Raw genomic sequence first — 22,938 nt, forward strand, 5'->3', positions numbered from 1 at the left:
CACTCTGGGCGCAGTAGATAAGCCAAAGGGCAATGCAGAGAACTGATAATGAGAAGTCCCAGCTCAGCAGATACTTCCTGCAACTCAGTCTGATAGGAACATGAAGATAAGCCTCCTTGAGATCCAAAGTTACCATCCAATGATCTTTGCCCAGCAGAGGTAAAAGCTGCTGTAACGTCAACATTTTGAACTTGGGAATGTCCAGATAAGTGTTGAGGATAGATAAGTCCAAAATTGGTCTCCACGTTTTCCCTTTCTTTGGTACTAGGAACAGGCGAGAATAAAATCCTAGGCCCACTTCTGGCATAGGGACCGGCTGTATGGCCCCTATTTGGAGTAACAGAGAAATTTGCTTGTGAGCCTCTATTCTTTGTTGAGGAGGAACGTCTGGCATGCCTTTGAAAGGAGGCAAGGTATGGAAATAAAACCTGTAACCGTGGTGTATGATATCCAATACCCATCTGTCTTGGGTAATTAAACTCCAATTTTCTTTGAAAAGTGCCAACCTTCCTCCCAAAGGTGCTGCCAGACGAGAAGGCTCTGGCAGCTGAAAAGGTAGGTCATTGGGTCTGTTTACGAAAGGACTGACCCCTGCCCTCACCGAAGACTGTGCAGGAGAACCGCGTGTACTAGGCCTGAAAGAGGCCTGAACTCTGCCCCTACCACGCCTAGATCTACCCCTAGACTGGGAATCATAAGAAGGATCGTCCACCCCTTAGTAGGCCAATTTCTACTAAACTTAGGAGGCTGAACCTGCAAAAAATCTTTAACAGTCTGCATAGACTTAGCCTTGTCTTCCATTTTCTTTAAAACTGCCTCAACAGGAGAACCAAACAACACATCAGATTGTAAAGGAGCATCTAAAATCCTTGTTTTAACATGGTCAGATAAATTCTGATCCCTCAGCCAGGCGTGCCTGCGAAGAACTGACCCAGTGGCAGCCACCCTAGACGAGGCCTGTACAGCATCAAAACCACATTGCAAAGAATGCTTACCCACCTGTTCAGAAACATGTACTAAATCTTGTAACTCTTTACAATCAATACCTTTCGCCAGAGCATCAACCTTAGACTTCAATTGTGAAAGGAGATAGTTTTGGTATTTCAACATGTGAAACTGGCAATTCAAAGCCCTCATAGCTAGAGTGGAAGAAGTATAAACTTTCTTTCCCCATCTATCCAAAGCCCTGGCCTCTTTATCTGTAGGAACCGGATTCTTGACAACAGAAGCCTTAACACCTTTAGGCCCCTGACTAACAGTTTCTGGGTCTGCCCTAGGACTCTTCAAAAGATACTTATGAGCTTCAGGCACCCTGTAATACCTATCCGGTTTAACAGGAGCAGGAGGCAAAGAATCAGGATTAAGAGAAGCCTCTGTAAAACATCTTCCACCACATCCAAAACAGGAGGTATAGCCAAAGGCCTATGCTGGGGTAAAACAAAATTCCCTAAGCCTTTTCCTGGAATCAGAGAAGTCCTGACCTTCCCACTTAAAATGCTCCCTCATGGAATGAAGAGTTTCTGAAAAAGAAAAATCCTCAGGAAGAGAAGCAGAAGGAGTAGAATCATCCACATCAGAATCAGAATAAGGAGAATACTCCTGCAAGTCTTCAGCCGAAGACTCTGAAACATCCGAAGCCTGCTCAAAACTCCCTAGCTCAGGCTCCACCCTAGGTCTCTTATCAGGAGGGGCAAAGAACCCTAATCAAAGTAATCAAATCTTCTGCCATTTTAAGCATATGCTTCTTGGGCACAGTTCCTGAAGAACTAGGTGTGACACCAACTGAAGCTAAACCTGGCCTGCCTCTGGGAGAAGCCTTGGAAACAGAAGGAGAGGGCCTAACCACCCTAGGAAGGGAGGGGAGAATAGTAACCTGAGAAGCCCCTTCAGCCTGACCTGCCTCCTGAGAGGCCACATCCTGCAATAACAAAGTCTCTCCCTGGGATCCCAAAGAAACCTCCGGTGGAACCACCGGCTCCACCGACACCTCTAAAGAACCGGCGTCCGCACGGACGGTTCTTCTAGCCTAGGCTTAACTGCTTTGTCCTTGCGCTTCTTGAAGAAGCGGGCCGGAGCATCCAACGGCATTTTATAATTGCACCGCTTCCCGAAGACTAACCTGGCACAATCTAACCTTCTCTTTATAGTGCGCTTATTGAATCTAGCACAAGAGCGACACCCAACAACGTCGTGCTCAGGCCCTAAACAAGGAATACACAAAGTATGATAGTCTCTATGCGGTATCTGTTTCCCACAAGAAATGCAATTATTCACTTTTTCTGACATCCGGTAAACCACTGAGGCAAGAAAAAACTAAAATATTGCCCAACGGGTACTTAGCCAACTTTGACTCGGTCTGAAACTCCGAAATCGAAAAATTTCAGAACGCCAACCGGCACTTGCAATGCTGCTTCTGCATCGGACCATGCGGCAAAAAAGACTGAGGATATGACGTCGGTCATGCGCATTTGTACCCTGACGTCCTGATGTCAGTCAAATGCGCCTTGACCGACGTCAGCCTTATACTTTGATATTCGGGCCGACCGAGGACAGCGGACTACCCAAGTGTAAGGACTGCAGCAATGTGAGATGAAGAACATCCTCGTCTTTTAGTAGTTTGTTTCTCAGGTGGAGCGTCATCAGTTTTCATGGGGGGGGGGGTGAGGATTGGGAAGCAGTGGGGCAGGTGTGTCTTTTTAATTACTTGTGATGGTGGAAAGTTGACATACTTCCATGTGTGGATGCTAGAGAATGACAGGACTGTACCAAGGAGAGAACTTCCTTCAAAATCAGCTAAGCTCTGGCATAATTGTTATTTATGTATACAGATGGTGGCACATTATGAGTAAAGATGAGTGAAAGAATGGAAGTTCAGAATCTCCCAGGTCCAGAGATCTGTCTTATTAGGAGTAGAATTTCATACTGTGCTGTTGTACTGTGGATACCTTTTGTCACTTTCCATGGATAATTTAAAAGCCATCAGAAGTGATATTTGCTTTCAGCTTTGTATTAATTGGTCTCTGACATTACAGTCTTGCTTTGTTTTTGCAGAACTGCTGTTCTAGCCACATCGGTCAGTGCAGAGTTGGAAGCTGAAGAGTCTTCTGGGGAAGAGAAGACTGTCACTAGTGCTGACAAAACTGTAAGTAATTATGCCAAATTATTTACGTTTGTGAACATGTGTATAAGTTGGACTGGGCTGACTGACAATGCAGAATGTAAGTTAAATGCTCACTAAAATGGTATCTAGTCCTAATTTATGGTATGATTTGAAGCTGGGACACTGAACCTCACTGCCTTTTCTTTGAAGTTTTGTTAGTTGTTCAAGATTGCAAAGATTAAGAGATTAAGTGCAAACTCAACAAAATTTTTAAATTGTTGAGTACAGTGTTCACAGAAAATGCATGTGTAGCACAGAGCAACATGTGCTGCAAAAACTATGGACTTTTCACTTTTGTATTGATCAAGGTTTACTTAAGTGGTTTTCATAAAACTGCTTCTGTAGCACAAAGCAACACATGCAGTAATATGCAGTTTTGTATTGCTCAAGTTTTACTTTAGTGGTGTTTAGCATGATGGGGCACAGTGTGAAAGTGAAAAAGAAATCCTTACCCACTGTTATCCTGGCTTTAATAGTTGTGCATACTTGGCTGCGAATGAGCAAAAGACTTGGTGGAATAATCTTTTCCATGTATCACATAAAGTGCTGTTGTAGGAAGTGTGTTACACACTTATTAAAAAGTCACATGATCATCTGGCCCTAAGTAGCTTGGTGATTCTTATAGTCTTATTTTCATTTTATTTTAATTGCAAGAAATAGTGTGGATTCCAGACCAAAAACTGTCAACCATGCAAATAAAAAAAAAATGCCAACCATGGTCTGACAGAGCCTTACTTTAATCCTGAGCAGTTGTATTAGTTCTGGGTTAATCAGTGCATTTTTATTATACCTTAAGGAACTTCGTCACTTGGCAATTGTTATATATACTAGCCTGCTTCCATTACATGATAACACAGACTTTGTTCTAGAAGTATTTTCTGACATCTTATTGTTGTAAAGTCAAGGACCAATCATTATCACATCTTTTGACAGCTTGTCAGATTTCTGCAGTAGTGGTGATGTGTCACCTGCAAGAACATCATTTATAAGGAGGGAAGCACATTATCTAGTAATTAACCATTAACAGAAATAGAAGGTAATCAACACTTAGAGGTGTAATGTCCATACATAGTTGGGCACATGCTCATTCTGATTAATTTGTTGCCGTTGTGACATATCTGCTTTTGGTACTGTATACATTAATAGTTGAACTGTAGTCTTGCATTTGAAACTTCCACAATAGGTGACAGATTTATCTAAGTTGCCATGACTGGCAGTTTAGAGCAGAGAATCAAGGCCATGAACTGTTAGTGATCTCCATATTGTAGTCTTGACTTAATTCCCTCAGTTTGCATTTGTCTAACTTGTAACTGTGAGCAAGTTACTTAACCAAAACTGTTTCCAAATCACCCCTGAAGTGGCACCTGTGCCTAGTGGGTTTTCCTAATTAACAGTTAATTAAAATTATGTTCTGCATAAGGAGAAATGCAATCAATAGAGATAGTTAGCAGGCTTTAGTTGGTGGAACTGGAGGGGGAAAGTTTCAGACTGGAGCATTAGAGATATGAGCCAGGGAATAAAGGAGACGGTAATCAGTTTGGGAATAAGAGAATTTTGCTGATTGGATACTCTGTCACCAGGGGGATTACATCTTGGAAAGGGAGTTAGGAGAGGATAAAGTACAGTAAAACCATTCTCAGGACTTGTCTTCATGATATGTGTGAGGAGGCGACCAAGGTGGTCATCGTGGTGGTAAGGGAAGACTTTGACCAAGAATTTGAGGAAAAGGCAAAAAGAAAGGAGGCCATTGTAGTTGCATGGGAATGAGGGACTCATGGTTAAGGCAAGGATATAATAAGAGAGGCAAGGCAGGACTGTGGAGATGGAGAAATACATTATACAAAGACCAACTGAAAGTCATAAGTGAAGCAAGGGAACAATGCAGCCAACTGAAGGGAAATTAGCAGAAAGGGGTCAAGAGGTGGGAACAAAGGCATCTTTTGGTATATAGCAGAAGTAAGGAAAGGAGGTTCTGACCTGCCCATACTTAGCAAAGATAAGGGGGGGGTGACAGAAGACAGGGAAAAAGTAGAAGAATTAAATGAGTACTTGTTTCCTTCATGAGGAAAAACAAGGGGAAGGTGCCATGGGAGGAAAGTAGGACAGATTAGGATGGGCAGACACCTGGACAGAGGGCACTGACTGTTCAAGGGTAGAGTAAAGAATAGGGTTAGGATGAGTTGTCTACTGTGGTCTTCATGCAGCACGCCATTGTGCTGATAGGTCCTCCAGTGGAACTCTTCAGCAGATCACTGGCTACTGTGCAAATATTTGAGGGCTATAGGAGAACAACACTTGTATGAGGAAGGAAAAAGAAAATTACAAGGAACTACAGCCTCCCATCACATATAATGTTCATAACTGTTCATTGGTAGATACTTTTAAATCTCCTAAATAGAAAAGCATTTACATTTTGAGAATAGCAACAAAAATAGTTCATTCATTACTGGATTGGTATTGAGCGATGTTTGTAGAACCCACTAAATAAATAAGAACATTCACTGTGCCCTCTGATAATCGGTAAAGACATTTTCCTTCTACTGACAGATGTAAAAGGCCGATTAAAAAGCGAGATTTTTTTTTTTTTATCTTTGGACATGTATTTTTACCTGCATAGTATTTATGTCCATTTTCCTGGTTCTGGGATATGTCTTATTTTTTAAACTCCTTTACCATTAGTGCAGTTCTTCAACATGAGGGATGGAAACAGACTGGGGAAAGGGAGGGTAATGTTTGCTGAAAGCATTTGCAATTTTACTTCCAAGAGTGGACTCATATCAGGTAAGTCTTCAGAGTCAAATTGTCTCATCAAAAGCTTGTGTAACATTGTTTACTGACCAGAATCATCACTGACATCAACCCCCTTTTTTCCCATTATTCATCATGGGGATCAGTGTGTTACAGCAACTGTTACCACCTCTCTTGATTTGTTGCCACTCTCAAACCTTCTTCAACCATCATGCCTGACTGTCGCAAGTCTTCTCACATGCAGTCCATTCATCTCTTGACTGGACATCCTTGTTACCTCTTACCTTCTTCCTGTCTCTCCCAAATCTTCACCAGATTGTCTTTACTGTAGTTCAGTGACATACACAGGAAAGCAATCTATTCTAGTTGACCGTCTGCAGTTGTGCCTACTTTGGTGTCTGTTCTGATGCCATTATTTCTTTGTTACACAGTGTACTTCATGCCACTCATCTGTGGCACTTCATCTTCATCAGTTTAAGCTTTCTCAACCCCTCTGCCTTTACTGCCCAGGTTTTTTTACCATACTGAAGCACTGTTTTATACACCTTACTTTTCAGCTTTTTTGGCATTCTTCTGTCACACACTGCCCCTGCCACTCTGTGCCAGTTGGCTTCAGCACCTCTGATTATAGTTTTAAGTTCCTCATTCAGACTTCCCTTCTCTTCAGTCACCTCTTCCAGGTACCTGAAGCTGTTAACCTGTTCCATTTTTCCCTTTTATCTCAAGCTCAGTCCTTCTGCAGCCAGAGGAAGGTGGTTGAGTCCCGCCGCAGGCTGCAGGCGGTAGTTGAGTCCTACCACAGCCGGCGGGTGGCAGTTGACACCATACTCATTTAACTTTTTCACTTTTCACCTTCTTTTAATTTTTTCCATTTGTTGCTATGATAACCGTTTTGTCTGTACTCTGTTTCATCCCATCTGCCTTCAGCTTTGCATTCCAGTCTGCTGTCATTTGCTGAAGTTATTTTTCATTTTTCATATGCTTTCTCCAAATTTAGGAATGCCTAGTTGGACTCTCTCCTCATTTCCAGCTTTTTGTCCACTATCTGTCTCACTGCAAGCATTGGGTCAGTTGTGCTGCATCCCGTTCTATATCTGAACTGCTCAGTTTCCGTTTTACTTCCTACTGTTCAGCAAATTCTTTTATCAGTCATCTTCTCCAGCACTTTCATGCAGTGTAACAGGAATTTAATACCACTGTACTGTCTGTTGTGAAGATCCCCTTTTTTCCTTGTACTCTGGCACTAGAATGCTTTTTCTCCAGTTATCTGGAATGTACTTTTCTCTCAGTGCGACAAGGAGTACCCACAGGAACCATTTCTCCCCTAGCTTATGCAAAATCTTTTGCATATCTGCTGTAAATTCATCGGAGTCTTCTGCTTTCCCTGACTTCATTTCCTTAGTGTTGTGCTTGCTTTTTTCTGGGGTGGGTTCTTCTTCTTCTTCTTCCATTTTTGCATGCTGTGCATGAGGGAGTACAGCTTCAATGGTGTTTTCTTTGTGTAGCAGCTGTTGGAAGTACTTCTTCCATTTGCTTTTTATGTCATCTGGACTGGAGAGCAAGTTGTTGCTGGCATCCTTTGTGAAGGCTTTTTTATGACTGTCTTTTTTTATCTTTCTGTCTTTGCTTTGCAACATGATAGTGTTTCTTTGTGTGAAGTCATTTTCAAAAAACTGGTAGTTTCCACTGATGTCTTGTTTTTTGATAGTGTGACTGCTCTTTGTGTCTTTTTTAACCAACCAATATTACTTAGCCTAGTCCATCTTTTTCTTTATCCCACATTTTCCTGTTCTTTCCTTTCTTTTGATGACTTTCTAGTCTTCTGCATTCTATTATCAGCTTTCTTTTTGTACCTTATTTTTATACCTGTCTCGAATGCATTTCTCTTCTATAGTTCTCACACATGTTTTGTGATGCTGCCATTCGTTTACAGTTTCACTTATTTCCTCATGCGGGTATAACAAGTGTAGCAACATTGAAACATTGCATGCATACTCTGAAAATGTGTTTTAACTCCATCAGCATGTTTTTTCTGTTATGCAGGGACACAGCCACATTTCCAGTATAAAAAAGTGTAGTAACCTCAAAATTTGAAACAATCATGATGTCTTTTATGAACTTTTAGTAGATGAATTTTACTGGTAGTAATAGGCTAAGATGCTCTCTCCTGTAACCTGTCCCTGTGGCACAGAGGGATAAAACCCTTACTGCACTCCAGATGACCCATATTCGACTAGTGGCACAGGCACTGGAGGACCTAAGTGGGGGAAGATGGCAGTGAATGGGCATTGACTCACCCAGCTCAGGGGCAGGAGACTGCCAAGGTTGACTGCAGAACTAGCATTAAAACCGTGGTTTGCTCTGTACTGCCTGCTGTATCCATTTGATTGGAAAGTTGCCTTGGGCAGAAGTATGCATGCACCTCTCAAAGGCAGCAATTTCTGTACCTCACAAGGCTGCCAGAGGGTGGTGGGAAGTTAGAGCACTCTCTTTATAATTCTGTAACAGTGTTCATGATCTCCTCACCAGCCCTTATGAAGGTCCATTTGAGCCTGAGGGATACTAAGGAGGTTCTGATACAGCCAGCAAGTGAGAAGAGCTGCTTGTAGCTGATGGTAAGTTACATGTAGGGAGAAAAAATGCCATCTCCTACCACAGTAAACACTATTTCATGTAGTGTATTACCTGCATAATTATAAAAAATTCCCTCTGTGATGTTGTTGGTGTTTCTGCATGTTGCTGTATTGTAGTGACAATTTTTTATTTATGTATTTACTTTTTGCTGTCCTTTCCCCTTGACTGATGTCCTTTTCATTAGTTCTCACCAACTTTTTCCAGACTCCCTATATTTTCTTTTGAATGCTTCACTTGCATCTCTGTTTACTGAACTTGGAAAAGGAGATTTAAAGTGATCTCAAAATTATTTCTCCATTCAAATCTGAAAAAGCTTGTAAGAGATGGCTTATTCCTAAAGACTTCTGCATTGCCTGTGAAATCATTGCAACATTTAGGCATCTGGATTCCACCACCAAAAGCAACACTGCAAATCCCAAAAAAACCCACCGACTAGTTTGCTAGGAGCACATCATTTCACGACATTTTTTATTAAACAGTATAATATTCACCAAAGTAAAACACATTAAGCACTTTTGTCCGGGTCAGTGGGACTTCATCAGAATAACACAGATTTTTCGTCATTGCTTTTATAAAATTAGCCCTTGTCCTCTCATTTAATTGAAGGTACTTCCTTTTAATAATACCCGATAAATTGTTTTGTTCTCGTTCCTTCTAAATTCATTCATTAAAATATTCATTAACCGAAATACATTGATTATTGTAAATGTCGTTTCATCTAGTTAAAATATTTAAATATAAGGATAAAAGTATATCAAAAAATGAAAAACATATAAAAAAAACACTCCTTAGAAAAAACTAAGCAGTCCATAAGTAATTAATGTATGTATAAATCCTAAATGGCAAATGATTACTTTTATAAAAATATTATTATTTAAGAACTATTGGAATTAAAACTTTTTTCCCTTGCATCATATTATGATGCTGCCTTACAGCTTAGAACACTGCTAATGGACACCTTTTCGTTCAAACCGAATATGCCTGTTGAATTAACTTTTAGTTTCCATTTAAGCTCTTTTACGTCTAACTAGTCTTTCCATGGTCCACCCTTTTCATCTAAATTAACATTGTTCACTGTACAAAATTTAAAGGTATGACCATTGTTATCTTTAATATGTCTAAGTAAGGCATTACATTCATCTTTCTTTTTAATATCAGAAAAATGTTGGTAAATCCTTAGTTTTAATGCCTTTTCTGTTTTGCCAGTGTAGAAACTGAAACATTTCAGTACACTGAGCCACATACACTACTTGACTACTCAAATAGTGGTATTTAAATCCAATATGTATGATGTTTTTCATTTTTTTATATACTTTTATCCTTGTATTTAAATGTTTTAACTAGATGAAACATTTACAATAATCCATGTATTTTAGTTACTTGTCTATTTTGATGTCATTGCCGGGTCTGTTAAGTCAAAAAGCAGTAACTACAATCCTGATATAGTTGCACTGCAAGTGCAGATAAATATATACATACTAAGTCTGAGGTTGTAATATGAGCATTCCTGCTAATCTGAGGAACAGTAATGTTACTTGATATAAGAGCAGAACTATATGGGGTCACCTCCCCCCACACGCCCAGTCTTGGGGGGGGGGCACAGCTATCCCTACATGCAAAAATGCTTGAAATGTGAAACAGCAAGCTTCAGAATTCACATTCCTTCATTTGAATTGCAGTTTTTTTTAAACTACAGTAAGACTCCTCATAGCTCTCAACCTCTTATCTCCAAAATTGAGGACAGATCTAGAAATAAATTTGGACACTTTTTTTAAATATTAGCACTATTAATCTGAGAAGTTGACAGAATAAGAGAATATGAATTAGCATGCATTTTCTGAAATAAAGGAAGTCTGCAGCTGTAGTTATTGCTGTTAATGTGATACAGCACTCTTAAAAATTATCTCCCCAAATCTCCCCAGTTTTAGCAGAGATTGAGCAAAATTTTGAGCCAAATTCAGGGATGTCTGTGAAAATTAGGAACAGTTAGTTGAGAGGTATATGCCCCATGGACAACCAGATCTGGATGACCAGATCTCCTGGTCTTCAGTGTATCACCTTTTATTTACTGAATGATTATTTCAATAAATATAGTGATAGGGAGCAGGTCAGCCTCCATAATCTACAGTCTGTCCTGACCATTCCCTGGTGGCTTGTATGTTACATGATAGCTTCTTTCAGGAAGCACATGTGTGCCATCACGTGTGCTGAGTCTCTTAGCCAAGTAGCACACTACTTGAAGCATATGCACACTAGGCTTCTTGCTTTGGTGAAACACCTGCACTTCTGTGGGTGTTGCCAGTGCAGCAAGTCAAATTGCTACCTTCTCCCAGGATGAGCAAGCTGGCATCAGCTCTCAGTCCCATCCTCCCTTGCTTTGTCTCTCCAGTAGTCATACTGGTAGTTGAATATGGATCATCTGGGAACAGTCAGGGCTTTAGTCCTCTATGCAGTGTCATCTGTCCAGTATATTTGCTTTATTCATATTAGTCACTGGATTTTAGGTTTTCACAAGTGGCAAACCAGGGAGATATTGAAGAGAAGGCTAACAAAATATTTGGATATAATCCTAACAAAGTACTTTTCTTAAGAAAGTAGTCTGGAAGAAGAAATGAACACCTCGAATGGAAATAGCGTAGAAAAATCCTTTATTTCCGCTTTCGTCAACCGACTTCATCAGAATAACGTAAAAGTAAAACACATCAAATATATACTCTATAGTACATCCAATAAACTAATTAATCAATTAATTAACATATATAAAAAATCTATACTACTATAAAAAATGCAATAAAATTACAATAAAATTGATTTAATCCAATTTAAATTGACATCAGTTAAATAAAGAAAGTGAACCAAGTGCTTTTTTATCAATACTTAACGGGGCCCCTTTTAGAAAACATTTAATGTTGATGGTCTCATTTAAACCAGGGGGTTTGTCAGCCTTTAATTTTACCTGCCACAGTGTTTCCCTTTGCTCTACGTAGTTTTTATAGTCACCACCTCTTAAATCAGTTTTAACTACCTCCACTACTGAGAAAACAAATTTTTTGAAATTTTTACAAGCAACAGAGTGTCTAAATAAAACACTGTTAACATCTTTGACTTTGATGTTATAAATGTGTTCACGAATACGAACATTTAGACTACGGGTGGTCATGCCAACATAAAACCCAGAACAAGAACAACACATAGCAACATACACTACCCCCTCGGTACGACAATTAACATGTTCTGGCACCATTATGGTCCGCTCATAAGAGTCTATGATAACAATGGGACCTTTAGCAATAAACCTACACATGTTACAATTGTTACATGTAAACATACCCTTGGCCTCTTTTTTCGAATTACTTGATGTACCATGATCAAATTCCAGGGCTTTCTTGATGTTATGTAAGTTCCTGTAAACAAAATTAGGTTTGTTGCCCAAAACCCGAAAAACATCTGAATTGCCTTCAATAATTTTCCAGTTGTTCAAAAGAATTCTTTTAATACACTCTCCATCTGTGCTCATTTCTAAAGAACAAACTAAATTATCACATTTGTCAAAATTAGCATGTTTGTTGTTTGGAATATTTAAAAAACTGGAGCTTAAGGTGTTTAGTAAAGCTGGATAATGCTGCTCACGTTTACCTAACACTTCACTTATAATATTATTCAGTAACTCTGATGGGTACCCTCTCTGAAGAAACAGGTTTTTTATAAACTCAATCTCCAAACCAAGATCAGTTTCATCCGAAGTCATCCGACAGGCCCTAATGACCTGTCCCTTGGGAATGTTACAAATCATGTGTTTGGGATGTGCACTAGAATAATGAACATAACTGTTCGTAAATGTCCTCTTCCGGTGTATCCTGCTTCTGAACTTCCCAGCCGGGAAGTCCCATGCAACGCACACATCCAAAAAGTTTATTGTAAAACCCACGTCTCCCAAAGTAAATTTCAAAAAACAGTTTAACTTGTTTATTTCAAAAAGAAATTTATCCACAGTTGTTTTGTTTCCCTCCATTATAAAAACTAAATCGTCTACAAATCTCTGATAAAATAAAATGTTAAATTTAGTGGTTAAAGACGTAAGAAAAACAGATTCCCACCAAATCATAATAATGTTAGCATAAGAGGGGGCAGCTGGGGACCCCATAGCTACCCCTCTCACTTGTCGATAAAATTTGTCTTTAAAAATAAAGAAATTGTTCTGTAAAATAATCTCAATGAACCTACAAATGGTGGCAATTTGTCCAGTTGAATGTTGCCCGTTATTGATTAATACACAACGCACAGCTTCTATCCCATCATCATGTGGGATACATGTAAATAACGAAATCACATCTAGAGTGAAAAGCACATGTTTGCTGGGATCAAAAATTGCCGTGATGGCAAACAAGTTCAATTTTGTCAAAAACTGCCAAGAATCTTGTAAAAAACTTTCTTGTTTGATAACAATAGGACTAAGGGTGGCATCGATGACCAAAGAAATCCCTTCTGTAACCGAGTTTGGTGCTGAAACTATTGGCCTAAAGGGAGGCTCAACAGCGTTCTTATGTGTTTTTGGAATCCCAAACAGGATCCCAATCCTAGGGTTATTTATAACACAAAACTCATAAACATCAAGGTCTATCTCATTAGTCATTAAGGCTTCATAAAGAAAGGAATGGACTAAACGTTGTTTCTTTTTAATATCATAAAGTGCAATTAGCTCATATTCTTCTTTATTCTGCAACAGTTGCAACATTCTCAAACAATATGCGTCCTGTTTCATTATAACTATGTTGCCCCCCTTGTCACTTTTCATAAATCTAACATCCCCATTTCTTTGACATAACTCATAAAAGGCTTTCCTATCATTATAACTTAAATTAAATTCTATTTTGGTTTTGTTTGAAAAAATCCTTTCTACCTCCCTAATGCAAGCTTGCTCAAAAACTTTTATGGTATTATTAAGGATAGGGTTATAACTTGACGGTTTTTTTAACCTTTTTGTAACCTGTGGAACATCACTCAAGATGTAATTTAAGTTCATTTTTCTAGTGAACTTCTTAATGTCCACTATTGTTCTACACAAATCTGCCTTCTTAGATGGAATAAAATTTAAACCTAAACGCAATAGTTTAAGTTCACGTTCGGTAAAGGTATAATCTGTTAAGTTAATAATGTCCAGAGAGTCATTCAGAGAGGTTAATTCTCGTCCCCCGAAGAATTCGAGTTCAAGAAAGTTCGACTTCTCGTAAAGACCGTTTTCTTCGACGGAAAGCCTTTCTTCCCTAAAAAATCATTCACACTGTTGACATTACCAACTTTATTAGACGACCCATTTGAAATAGTGGAAGTGCTTCTTTCAGTTGTAATCTCATCGCCAGTTTGTTCATGAGCACTTGCTCCACTACTTGACTTTTTATCACTTAAAACAATGTCTACCTGTTCAGAGATTTTTGAAGGACCCACAGTAACTCGTGTAGGTGAAGAGATGCAAACTTCATTTGAATTCTCACAATTAGTACCGTGAACACGGATATTCGTTTTTCTATAAGTATTAGAACAGCCCGGAGGTTCTCTAATGGAAACCGCTGAACTGTAATTACGCCTATTGGAACCTTGATGACCATATTGTTTGTTCCCATATTCTTTACTGTTAGGAACAAAAAAAGTATATGCCGAATTTGCTTCATATGCTGAAATGTCCCTTTGTAATTTAGTTTGTTTCCTGTTTGTAATTTCTGATGAATGTTTTTCGACTTCATCAAAAACAAACTTGAAAACATCACCCTGGTAAAAATTACTGTCCACAATGTCTCGTTCCAGTTGATCAATCTCATCCTTTAAACTAGACAATTTAACAACGTTGTGGTCAATAAGTAATCTTAAAAATGCCATACCTGCCTCGTTGAAAAAGGTAACCAGAGTCCCGAACATAGCATCACCTGTATGAACGCCGTTGGGGCATTTAAAAAATCTTAACCCCTTCGGCATTATTTTCAGCTCAATGCACTGTTCGAAATACCAGTTTTCAACCATTATAGAGCGATGCCTTTTCACCAACTTAGTTAAGAGGTCGCGTTTCCGATTAATTTCCTCATTGTTAAAATGCTGTTTGCATGAAAAATTCACAAAAGGATTGTGTAACGGTTTCAATAAAGATCTTATACCAGCCTCGTTCCCAGCGCCGGACGCTGAGTTGGAAACGCCTGTCTTAGTCGCTGGATTGATGACACGATTGCCTGAATCCACCTCTATTACTGTATCAAGCTCCTTAAAGGACCCACACGGACTAGAAATATTTACCGCTGAAGAAGTTTTTGCAATGGCATTCTCCATTAAAAACTTCAAAGATTTCTGGATGTCAACCAAGGTTGTCAAAAATAACTTGTTGATATCATTACCAGCATTGCCAGTGTCACTACTTGGAATGGAATAAGTAGTGACATTTAGTAGTTCGTCGTCAATCTCTCCTTCCATGTCGGCAAACAAACAAAACAACCAGTAAAAAAGCCAATAACCAAATCCAAAGAAAGTAGTCTGGAAGGAGAAATGAACACCTCGAATGGAAATAGCGTAGAAAAATCCTTTATTTCCGCTTTCGTCAACCGACTTCATCAGAATAACGTAAAAGTAAAACACATCAAATATATACTCTATAGTACATCCAATAAACTAATTAATCAATTAATTAACATATATAAAAAATCTATACAACTATAAAAAATGCAATAAAATTACAATAAAATTGATTTAATCCAATTTAAATTAACATCAATTAAATAAAGAAAGTGAACCAAGTGCTTTTTTATCAATACTTAACGGGGCCCCTTTTAGAAAACATTTAATGTTGATGGTCTCATTTAAACCGGGGGGTTTGTCAGCCTTTAATTTTACCTGCCACAGTGTTTCCCTTTGCTCTACGTAGTTTTTATAGTCACCACCTCTTAAATCAGTTTTAACTACCTCCACTACTGAGAAAACAAATTTTTTAAAATTGTTACAAGCAACAGAGTGTCTAAATAAAACACTATTAACATCTTTGACTTTGATGTTATAAATGTGTTCACGAATACGAACATTTAGACTACGGGTGGTCATGCCAACATAAAACCCAGAACAAGAACAACACATAGCAACATACACTACCCCCTCGGTATGACAATTAACATGTTCTGGCACCATTATGGTCCGCTCGTAGGAGTCTATAATAACAATAGGACCTTTAGCAATAAACCTACACATGTTACAATTGTTACATGTAAACATACCCTTGGCCTCTTTTTTCGAATTACTTGATGTACCATGATCAAATTCCAGGGCTTTCTTGATGTTATGTAAGTTCCTGTAAACAAAATTAGGTCTGTTGCCCAAAACCCGAAAAATATCTGAATTGCCTTCAATAATTTTCCAGTTGTTCAAAAGAATTCTTTTAATACACTCTCCATCTGTGCTCATTTCTAAGGAACAAACTAAATTATCACTTTTGTCAAAATTGGCATATTTGTTATTTGGAATATTTAAAAAACTAGAGCTTAAGGTGTTTAATAAAGCTGGATAATGCTGCTCACGTTTACCTAACACTTCACTTATAATTTTATTCAGTAACTCTGATGGGTACCCTCTCTGAAGAAACAGGTTTTTTATAAACTCAATCTCCAAACCAAGATCAGTTTCATCCGAGGTCATCCGACAGGCCCTAATGACCTGTCCCTTGGGAATGTTACAAATCATGTGTTTGGGATGTGCACTAGAATAATGAACATAACTGTTCGTAAATGTCCTCTTCCGGTGTATCTTGCTTCTGAATTTCCCAACCGGGAAATCCCATGAAACACACACATCCAAAAAATTTATTGTAAGACCCACATCTCCTAAAGTAAATTTCAAAAAACAATTTAACTTGTTTATTTCAAAAAGAAATTTATCCACAGTTGTTTTGTTCCCCTCCATTATAAAAACCAAATCGTCTATAAATCTCTGATAAAATAAAATATTAAATTTAGTAGTTAAAGACGTAAGAAAAACCTTTTCTGTTTTGCCAGTGTAGAAACTGAAACATTTCAGTACACTGAGCCACATACACTACTTGACTACTCAAATAGTGGTATTTAAATCCAATATGTATGATGTTTTTCATTTTTTTATATACTTTTATCCTTGTATTTAAATATTTTAACTAGATGAAACATTTACAATAATCCATGTATTTTAGTTACTTGTCTATTTTGATGTCATTGCCGGGTCTGTTAAGTCAAAAAGCAGTAACTACAATCCTGATATAGTTGCACTGCAAGTGCAGATAAATATATACATACTAAGTCTGAGGTTGTAATATGAACATTCCTGCTAATCTGAGGAACAGTAATGTTACTTGATATAAGAGTAGAACTATATGGGGTCACCTCCCCCCACACACCCAGTCTTGGGGGGGGGGCACAGCTATCCCTACATGCAAAAATGTTTGAAATGTGAAACAGCAAGCTTCAGAATTCACATTCCTTCATTTGAATTGCAGTTTTTTTTAAACTACAGTAAGACTCCTCATAGCTCTCAACCTCTTATCTCCAAAATTGAGGACAGATCTAGAAATAAATTTGGACACTTATTTTAAATATTAGCACTATTAATCTGAGAAGTTGACAGAATAAGAGAATATGAATTAGCATGCATTTTCTGAAATAAAGGAAGTCTGCAGCTGTAGTTATTGCTGTTAATGTGATACAGCACTCTTAAAAATTATCTCCCCAAATCTCCCCAGTTTTAGCAGAGATTGAGCAAAATTTTGAGCCAAATTCAGGGATGTCTGTGAAAATTAGGAACAGTTAGTTGAGAGGTATATGCCCCATGGACAACCAGATCTGGATGACCAGATCTCCTGGTCTTCAGTGTATCACCTTTTATTTACTGAATGATTATTTCAATAAATATAGTGATAGGGAGCAGGTCAGCCTCCATAATCTACAGTCTGTCCTGACCATTCCCTGGTGGCTTGTATGTTACATGATAGCTTCTTTCAGGAAGCACATGTGTGCCATCACGTGTGCTGAGTCTCTTAGCCAAGTAGCACACTACTTGAAGAGTATGCACACTAGGCTTCTTGCTTTGGTGAAACACCTGCACTTCTGTAGGTGTTGCCAGTGCAGCAAGTCAAATTGCTACCTTCTCCCAGGATGAGCAAGCTGGCATCAGCTCTCAGTCCCATCCTCCCTTGCTTTGTCTCTCCAGTAGTCATACTGGTAGTTGAATATGGATCATCTGGGAACAGTCAGGGCTTTAGTCCTCTATGCAGTGTCATCTGTCCAGTATATTTGCTTTATTCATATTAGTCACTGGATTTTAGGTTTTCACAAGTGGCAAACCAGGGAGATATTGAAGAGAAGGCTAACAAAATATTTGGATATAATCCTAACAAAGTACTTTTCTTTATTGCTTTTTTTTTTGCAATTGATTTATCTCCACAAACTAGCCATCATTGCTTAAAAATGGCCACTTTTGTGTTTTCCACCTCTCAGACTTTTAAAGGCAAAAGTCTTTTTTAACACCTTTATTATATCATCATATTTTAAGTTGCAAAATAATCTGATATGCATTAATAAAAAAGCAGACCTTAAAATTAGTCTTCATTATTATCATTGTGCAGAATATATATTTGTCTTTTTCATGCTTTTCATTCCCTCCACCACTGCATAGATTAATCAATTCCTGCATTCCCTTAAACTTCAGTTTACTGGTTTACTATTTATTTATTTTATTTTATTTATTCATCTGTCTATTTATCTATTTATTTATTTTACTGGCACGTGGGTAGTGTAACTACTAATCAGCAACTTCAGTAACTGAATTTTACAAAAATGACCATGTTTAATAGCTTTTTAAACAATCTCTCACACTGGGAGAGCCCAGTCAGCATATTGCTCAGTCAGCTGCCATCTTGGAAGACTCTTGGTGGAGATGGTGTTATCTGCAGATACAATCCTTTCAGTGCTCCAATTGAACGCATAAAACATATTGCAGATACTTGAGAGTATGGGTAGACAGACCCTTAACTTTCAAGCTTGTAACTGTCCAATTTACACTTGATGTCATGCAAGCACTTGGGGTCAGCCTGTTTCTACTACAAGTTGAATAGATATTACCCGTGGTTGCTCTAACACCTGTGTTTTGCAGATACCAATGGAAAGTACGCCTGTACCCTCTTGCAGAAAGCTAAGTAGCTACAGGTTAGCAAGACAAGGAGGGTGGCTGCAGTACTACTAATTTTGAAAATGATCAGAATTAGCTACTGACCTCTTCTTTCCAGGAAAGCAATCCACAAATAATAGCTGTAGTTCCTCGGATCCGAATACTTATAAGGGGATCCTTAATTCTGACGAGACTGGTGTTTGTTCCCATTGCTGGAGAGAGAGAGAGACTTTAAAAAAAATTATTTGCAAATTGGAATGAAATCTGCCCTGAAATTTAGACGATACTGGATCTTAACAACTTTCAGATGAAACTAAAGAATCACTTTTTTCACGTTGTATAAATTTACATAATTTAGAGTGTGTGTTTAGGTTTGGCTTCCCATTATTGCATTTTTAAATCTTATCTGTTGATATGAATCCCTTAATAAATGTTTTTGTATTGTAATCGTATGTTTGTTAATTCTCTTTTTTTCTTGTGTCTTTCAGTTTTTTTAGATTTCACATTTTACTGCCAGTCCTCATTTAGTTTTCTTATTTTCACTCTTTCCATTTTTATTACAGTGGGCGGTATGTACACCTGTTTTTGTTATATTTAAAGGTTTAGTTGCTGTACTATGTATTGTCAGGATCTGTATATATTAAAATATGTTTTGATAAATCTTTTCTGTACTTCTGCAGCTGTGTTACTGCTAAAAGGGGCTGATGGACTGTTTTTTTTTAACACAAATTACATGTTTTAATGAATTTTTTTTGTGACCCTGCTGAAAAGGGTTGGTAGACCAGTCTGTCATCTGGTAATCAGATAAATAGGCTACAGTGTTTTATCTTTTAGTCATTTCCTCATGGTGTGATCTCTTAGGCCCCCAACTGCACTCTCACAACCATTCATTCACCTCCTGTGCGATGATTCATTATTTTCATTGCTTAGGTATTCTGTTAAGTGTTACTATTTCGTTCTGTCCTGCTTCTCTGTATTCCTTGCCAACGCTTCAACTGTCCCTTGTCATTGTCATGTTTGCCTACATTTTTCTGTCATTACCCTATTTAAGAAACAATTGTTTCTCAGTGATAATTAAAACATTATGGAAAATAAAGAATACTGATCGCCATAAGGATAATTGCTTCTCTGCAGGTCTTTATGATTGCCTACAGATAATTTCCATATGTAATCTTTCCTACCAGACTTCTAGAGCTGTTTAACATTCCCAGACCAGAACTGGTCCCCTCCACAAACAGAGGACATCAGCTTGTCAATCTGTTATAGTGCAGGCTGCTCTCCTTTCCATATTCACCTCTGTGTATGCCTTAAGAAGAATAAGGTGATTCCAGTGGCTTTTTTCCATTAACTCTTGGAGAGAGGACTGGGTACACCAGTTTTGGAAAGAAACAATTGTCTCTATGTGACTACTGTAGAGCATAACAAGAATACCCTGCTCAGTTTTTATCAACCTAATTTGTTTTCTGGAGCACAAGAATGTGTTATACTGGACTAAGGGCCATGTAATCTTTCCTTGCAAGGGAATGATGTACTAGTGAGGATAAAAGAAGGTCCCCAAGGCAAAAACACTGTCTCAGGAAAATGGAAAAAAAACAAAGAAATTCCTAGTGAAGATCATGTCATACTGCATTTTCAAAGTGACCCTGCCACCCCTGCATTGGCCTGTAGGTCTCAGTCCTAGAGAGGCACGGACTTGTGTGCCCTTACAGTTCCTGTTTTTAAGTCTGTTTCTGTCTTAGCCCCTTCAGAGGCAAACTGGTATTCCAGCATCATGGACAAGCCCATAATCTCAATTTATGTATCTATGCTACAACTAGATTGTCAGCTCTCGTGGATCCTTGGAGGTCACTAGTAAGGTGCAGATATAATAAGGCATTCCAAAAACCCTCATCTCCACTACATATTTCTACTGTTTAATTTAGGAACTCACAGGTACCGGGTGAAGTTCCTTCAGTTTTGGCATTTCATGGAGTTCCATTCATGCTCTAGTGCTTATTTCACTAGCACAGATGTTCAGCCAGCAGATGTCTGTCCCATCAGCACATGCCTCATCTCAGATTTATTTTTTTCCATGTCATTTTTGCCCCCATGTCTGTAGAACATCAATCATCCTTCAAATTGGACATGGCCTATTTATTCCTTGTGCACTGGAACTTCCCTTCTAGTGCCAGAGCAGGAGCTGTCTCTCAAGTAAACATACATTCATAGATTGTTACTAGGCTAACAACCCGGGGGCCTTTCTAAGCGTAGCCAAGTTTTCCTGAAAGGATAATGATGTCCTGTATTCAAATAGGACATTAAGGGCCATGCATTTATAAACTACTTCTGTCCATAAGGGATATGGATGCCAGGCTCAGTGTAATTTTCCTATTCCTCATCCACTGGTCTAGGTTGCAGTTAAACTGGGTAATAGATAACAAAGCTTTACAAGGATGGGAAGTCTGTTCCATAGGAGAGGAAGTCTCTGGGACACATAATTATCTCTTCAGCTTGTTCTGTTTAAGTCACAGACAAAATTCAGGTTCCTAGACCTTGTATTTTTGGTACTGTTTGACTTATGAGTATGCTTGAGAGTCATAAGTCTGGGGGGTTTACAGATGCCTTGTAAGGCAAGCATTGATCAACTCTCTGCAATCTATAGGAGACTGAGTAGAGGAAAAGGGCTTTAAGGCACTCTGTATAAGGCAGGTTTGTTATGTACACTGTGATTGGGCTGATAAGGGTGGAGTACAGTAGGATGATAACCTCTTTGGACCTAGATGCCATACCCTTCCTTATAAGTTATGCAACATAAAAGTGTAACATGGTGGTCGAACTTAAGGCTACTGTATTTGCATACCCAGATCCCTGACCACTGGGTTGAGTCTTGGGGGCATGTTATCAGCATGATAATTAGCTGGGATGGATGATTTTTCAAAGGGTAAGGTAATGCACTTCTTTCTCTGAGTTTAAGAACATGGCTTTGATACCATTTGTTAGTCAGAGATAGGACTTCTTGAAGAATGTTAGTGTCTGCAGGGGAGTAAATGATAACCCTCTGCTTGCCATCATTTGCAAACTTAGTCAGTTATAAACCTTCAACATTTGCTTCCATTTCAGAAAAAATAGATGCCAGAAAGGAACTGACCCAGTACTGAGCCCTGGAGACTCCACTAGTGACTCACCTCTTGGTGGGGGTGGCCTCACCAGTTTTGACCTCCTAGGTCCTATCAGTGAGCCAGCTGGCTATCCAGCAGGTGATAAAAGGGTTTATACCTAAATTAGTGAGTTTGTCTATAATGCCTTTGTGGGGTATTATATCAAAAGCGTTGGCCAGGCCAAGGTGAGCTGTGTGTACAGTCTTGCCTTCATCCAGTGCTTTGGTGACCTTCTCAGAAAAGGCCACCAGATTTACTAGGCATGACCTTCCTTTAACAAAGCTGAACTGTGGTGGCTCCAGCATTTGTAAATTACCTATGTTCACCTTTATCAGGTCCATGATGATTCTTTCCATGGCCTTACATATGAGGCTGGTCAGACTTATGGACCTGTAGGTACCTGGATCATTGGTTGGACCTCCTTTCTGCAGGGGAATGACTACCAATCTTCCATTCCTTGGGCACAAAACCTGACTGTAGGCTCCAGTTGAAAAGTGATTCAAGTGGACCAGAGAGATCATGTGTCATGCTAGTTATTAAGCATCCAGGGATGTTGTTGGGGTCCATCAATGCAGAGTTGTTGGCCTTGGAAAGTGCATTGATGACTTCTTCCTTAGTAATGGCTGGGGGGAGAATGGTATGAGGTATTTCCTTTAGACTATCGGGGGGGGGGGGTATGAGCTGTCAGCCAAAAGGTTGATAATGGCCTCCAGTTCATTGCAGATGATGCCATTTACAATAAGGTCTGCACATTGTTGCATATTTTCCCTGAAGTTATGGACATAGCTGTAGAAAGCTTAATAGTTGTTCTTTTCTGAGAAGCTATTTTTGTCTTCAAATTTAGCCTTTCAAGTATTAATTAACCATCTTAGCTGCCTGATTAGAATGGTCAGGGGGCTTTAAGTATGCAAGGCTTTGGTCTTCCTACGCTTGGCAAAGATTTTTTTTTTAATTTGTTATATAATGGAGGGCTTGTTTGGCTTCCTTTCTGTACTCTGCTTGAATATTGCACATCTCTGTCTGCATTTTATTGTGAATTGAAGTTTTTCATTTAAGATTTGGTTACTTCTATTTTATATATATTTCTTGTATTACATT

General features: G+C 38.7%; 1 protein-coding gene across 1 annotated transcript in view; it reads left to right on the forward strand.

The window, feature by feature from the left end:
• LOC122805613 (aspartyl aminopeptidase) overlaps positions 1 to 22,938 on the forward strand; it is a 1,034,351-nt gene that overhangs the window by 449,051 nt on the left and 562,362 nt on the right. The window contains exon 7 of the mRNA XM_044075861.1: positions 3,052 to 3,142. Within this exon, the coding sequence (XP_043931796.1) occupies positions 3,052 to 3,142 (91 nt within the window). The remainder of the gene's footprint in view (positions 1 to 3,051; positions 3,143 to 22,938) is intronic.

Source organism: Protopterus annectens, chromosome 6.part1 (assembly GCF_019279795.1).
Source record: "Protopterus annectens isolate FY-2018-M chromosome 6.part1, PAN1.0, whole genome shotgun sequence".
In the NCBI taxonomy this organism is placed as follows: Eukaryota; Metazoa; Chordata; order Ceratodontiformes; family Protopteridae; genus Protopterus; species Protopterus annectens.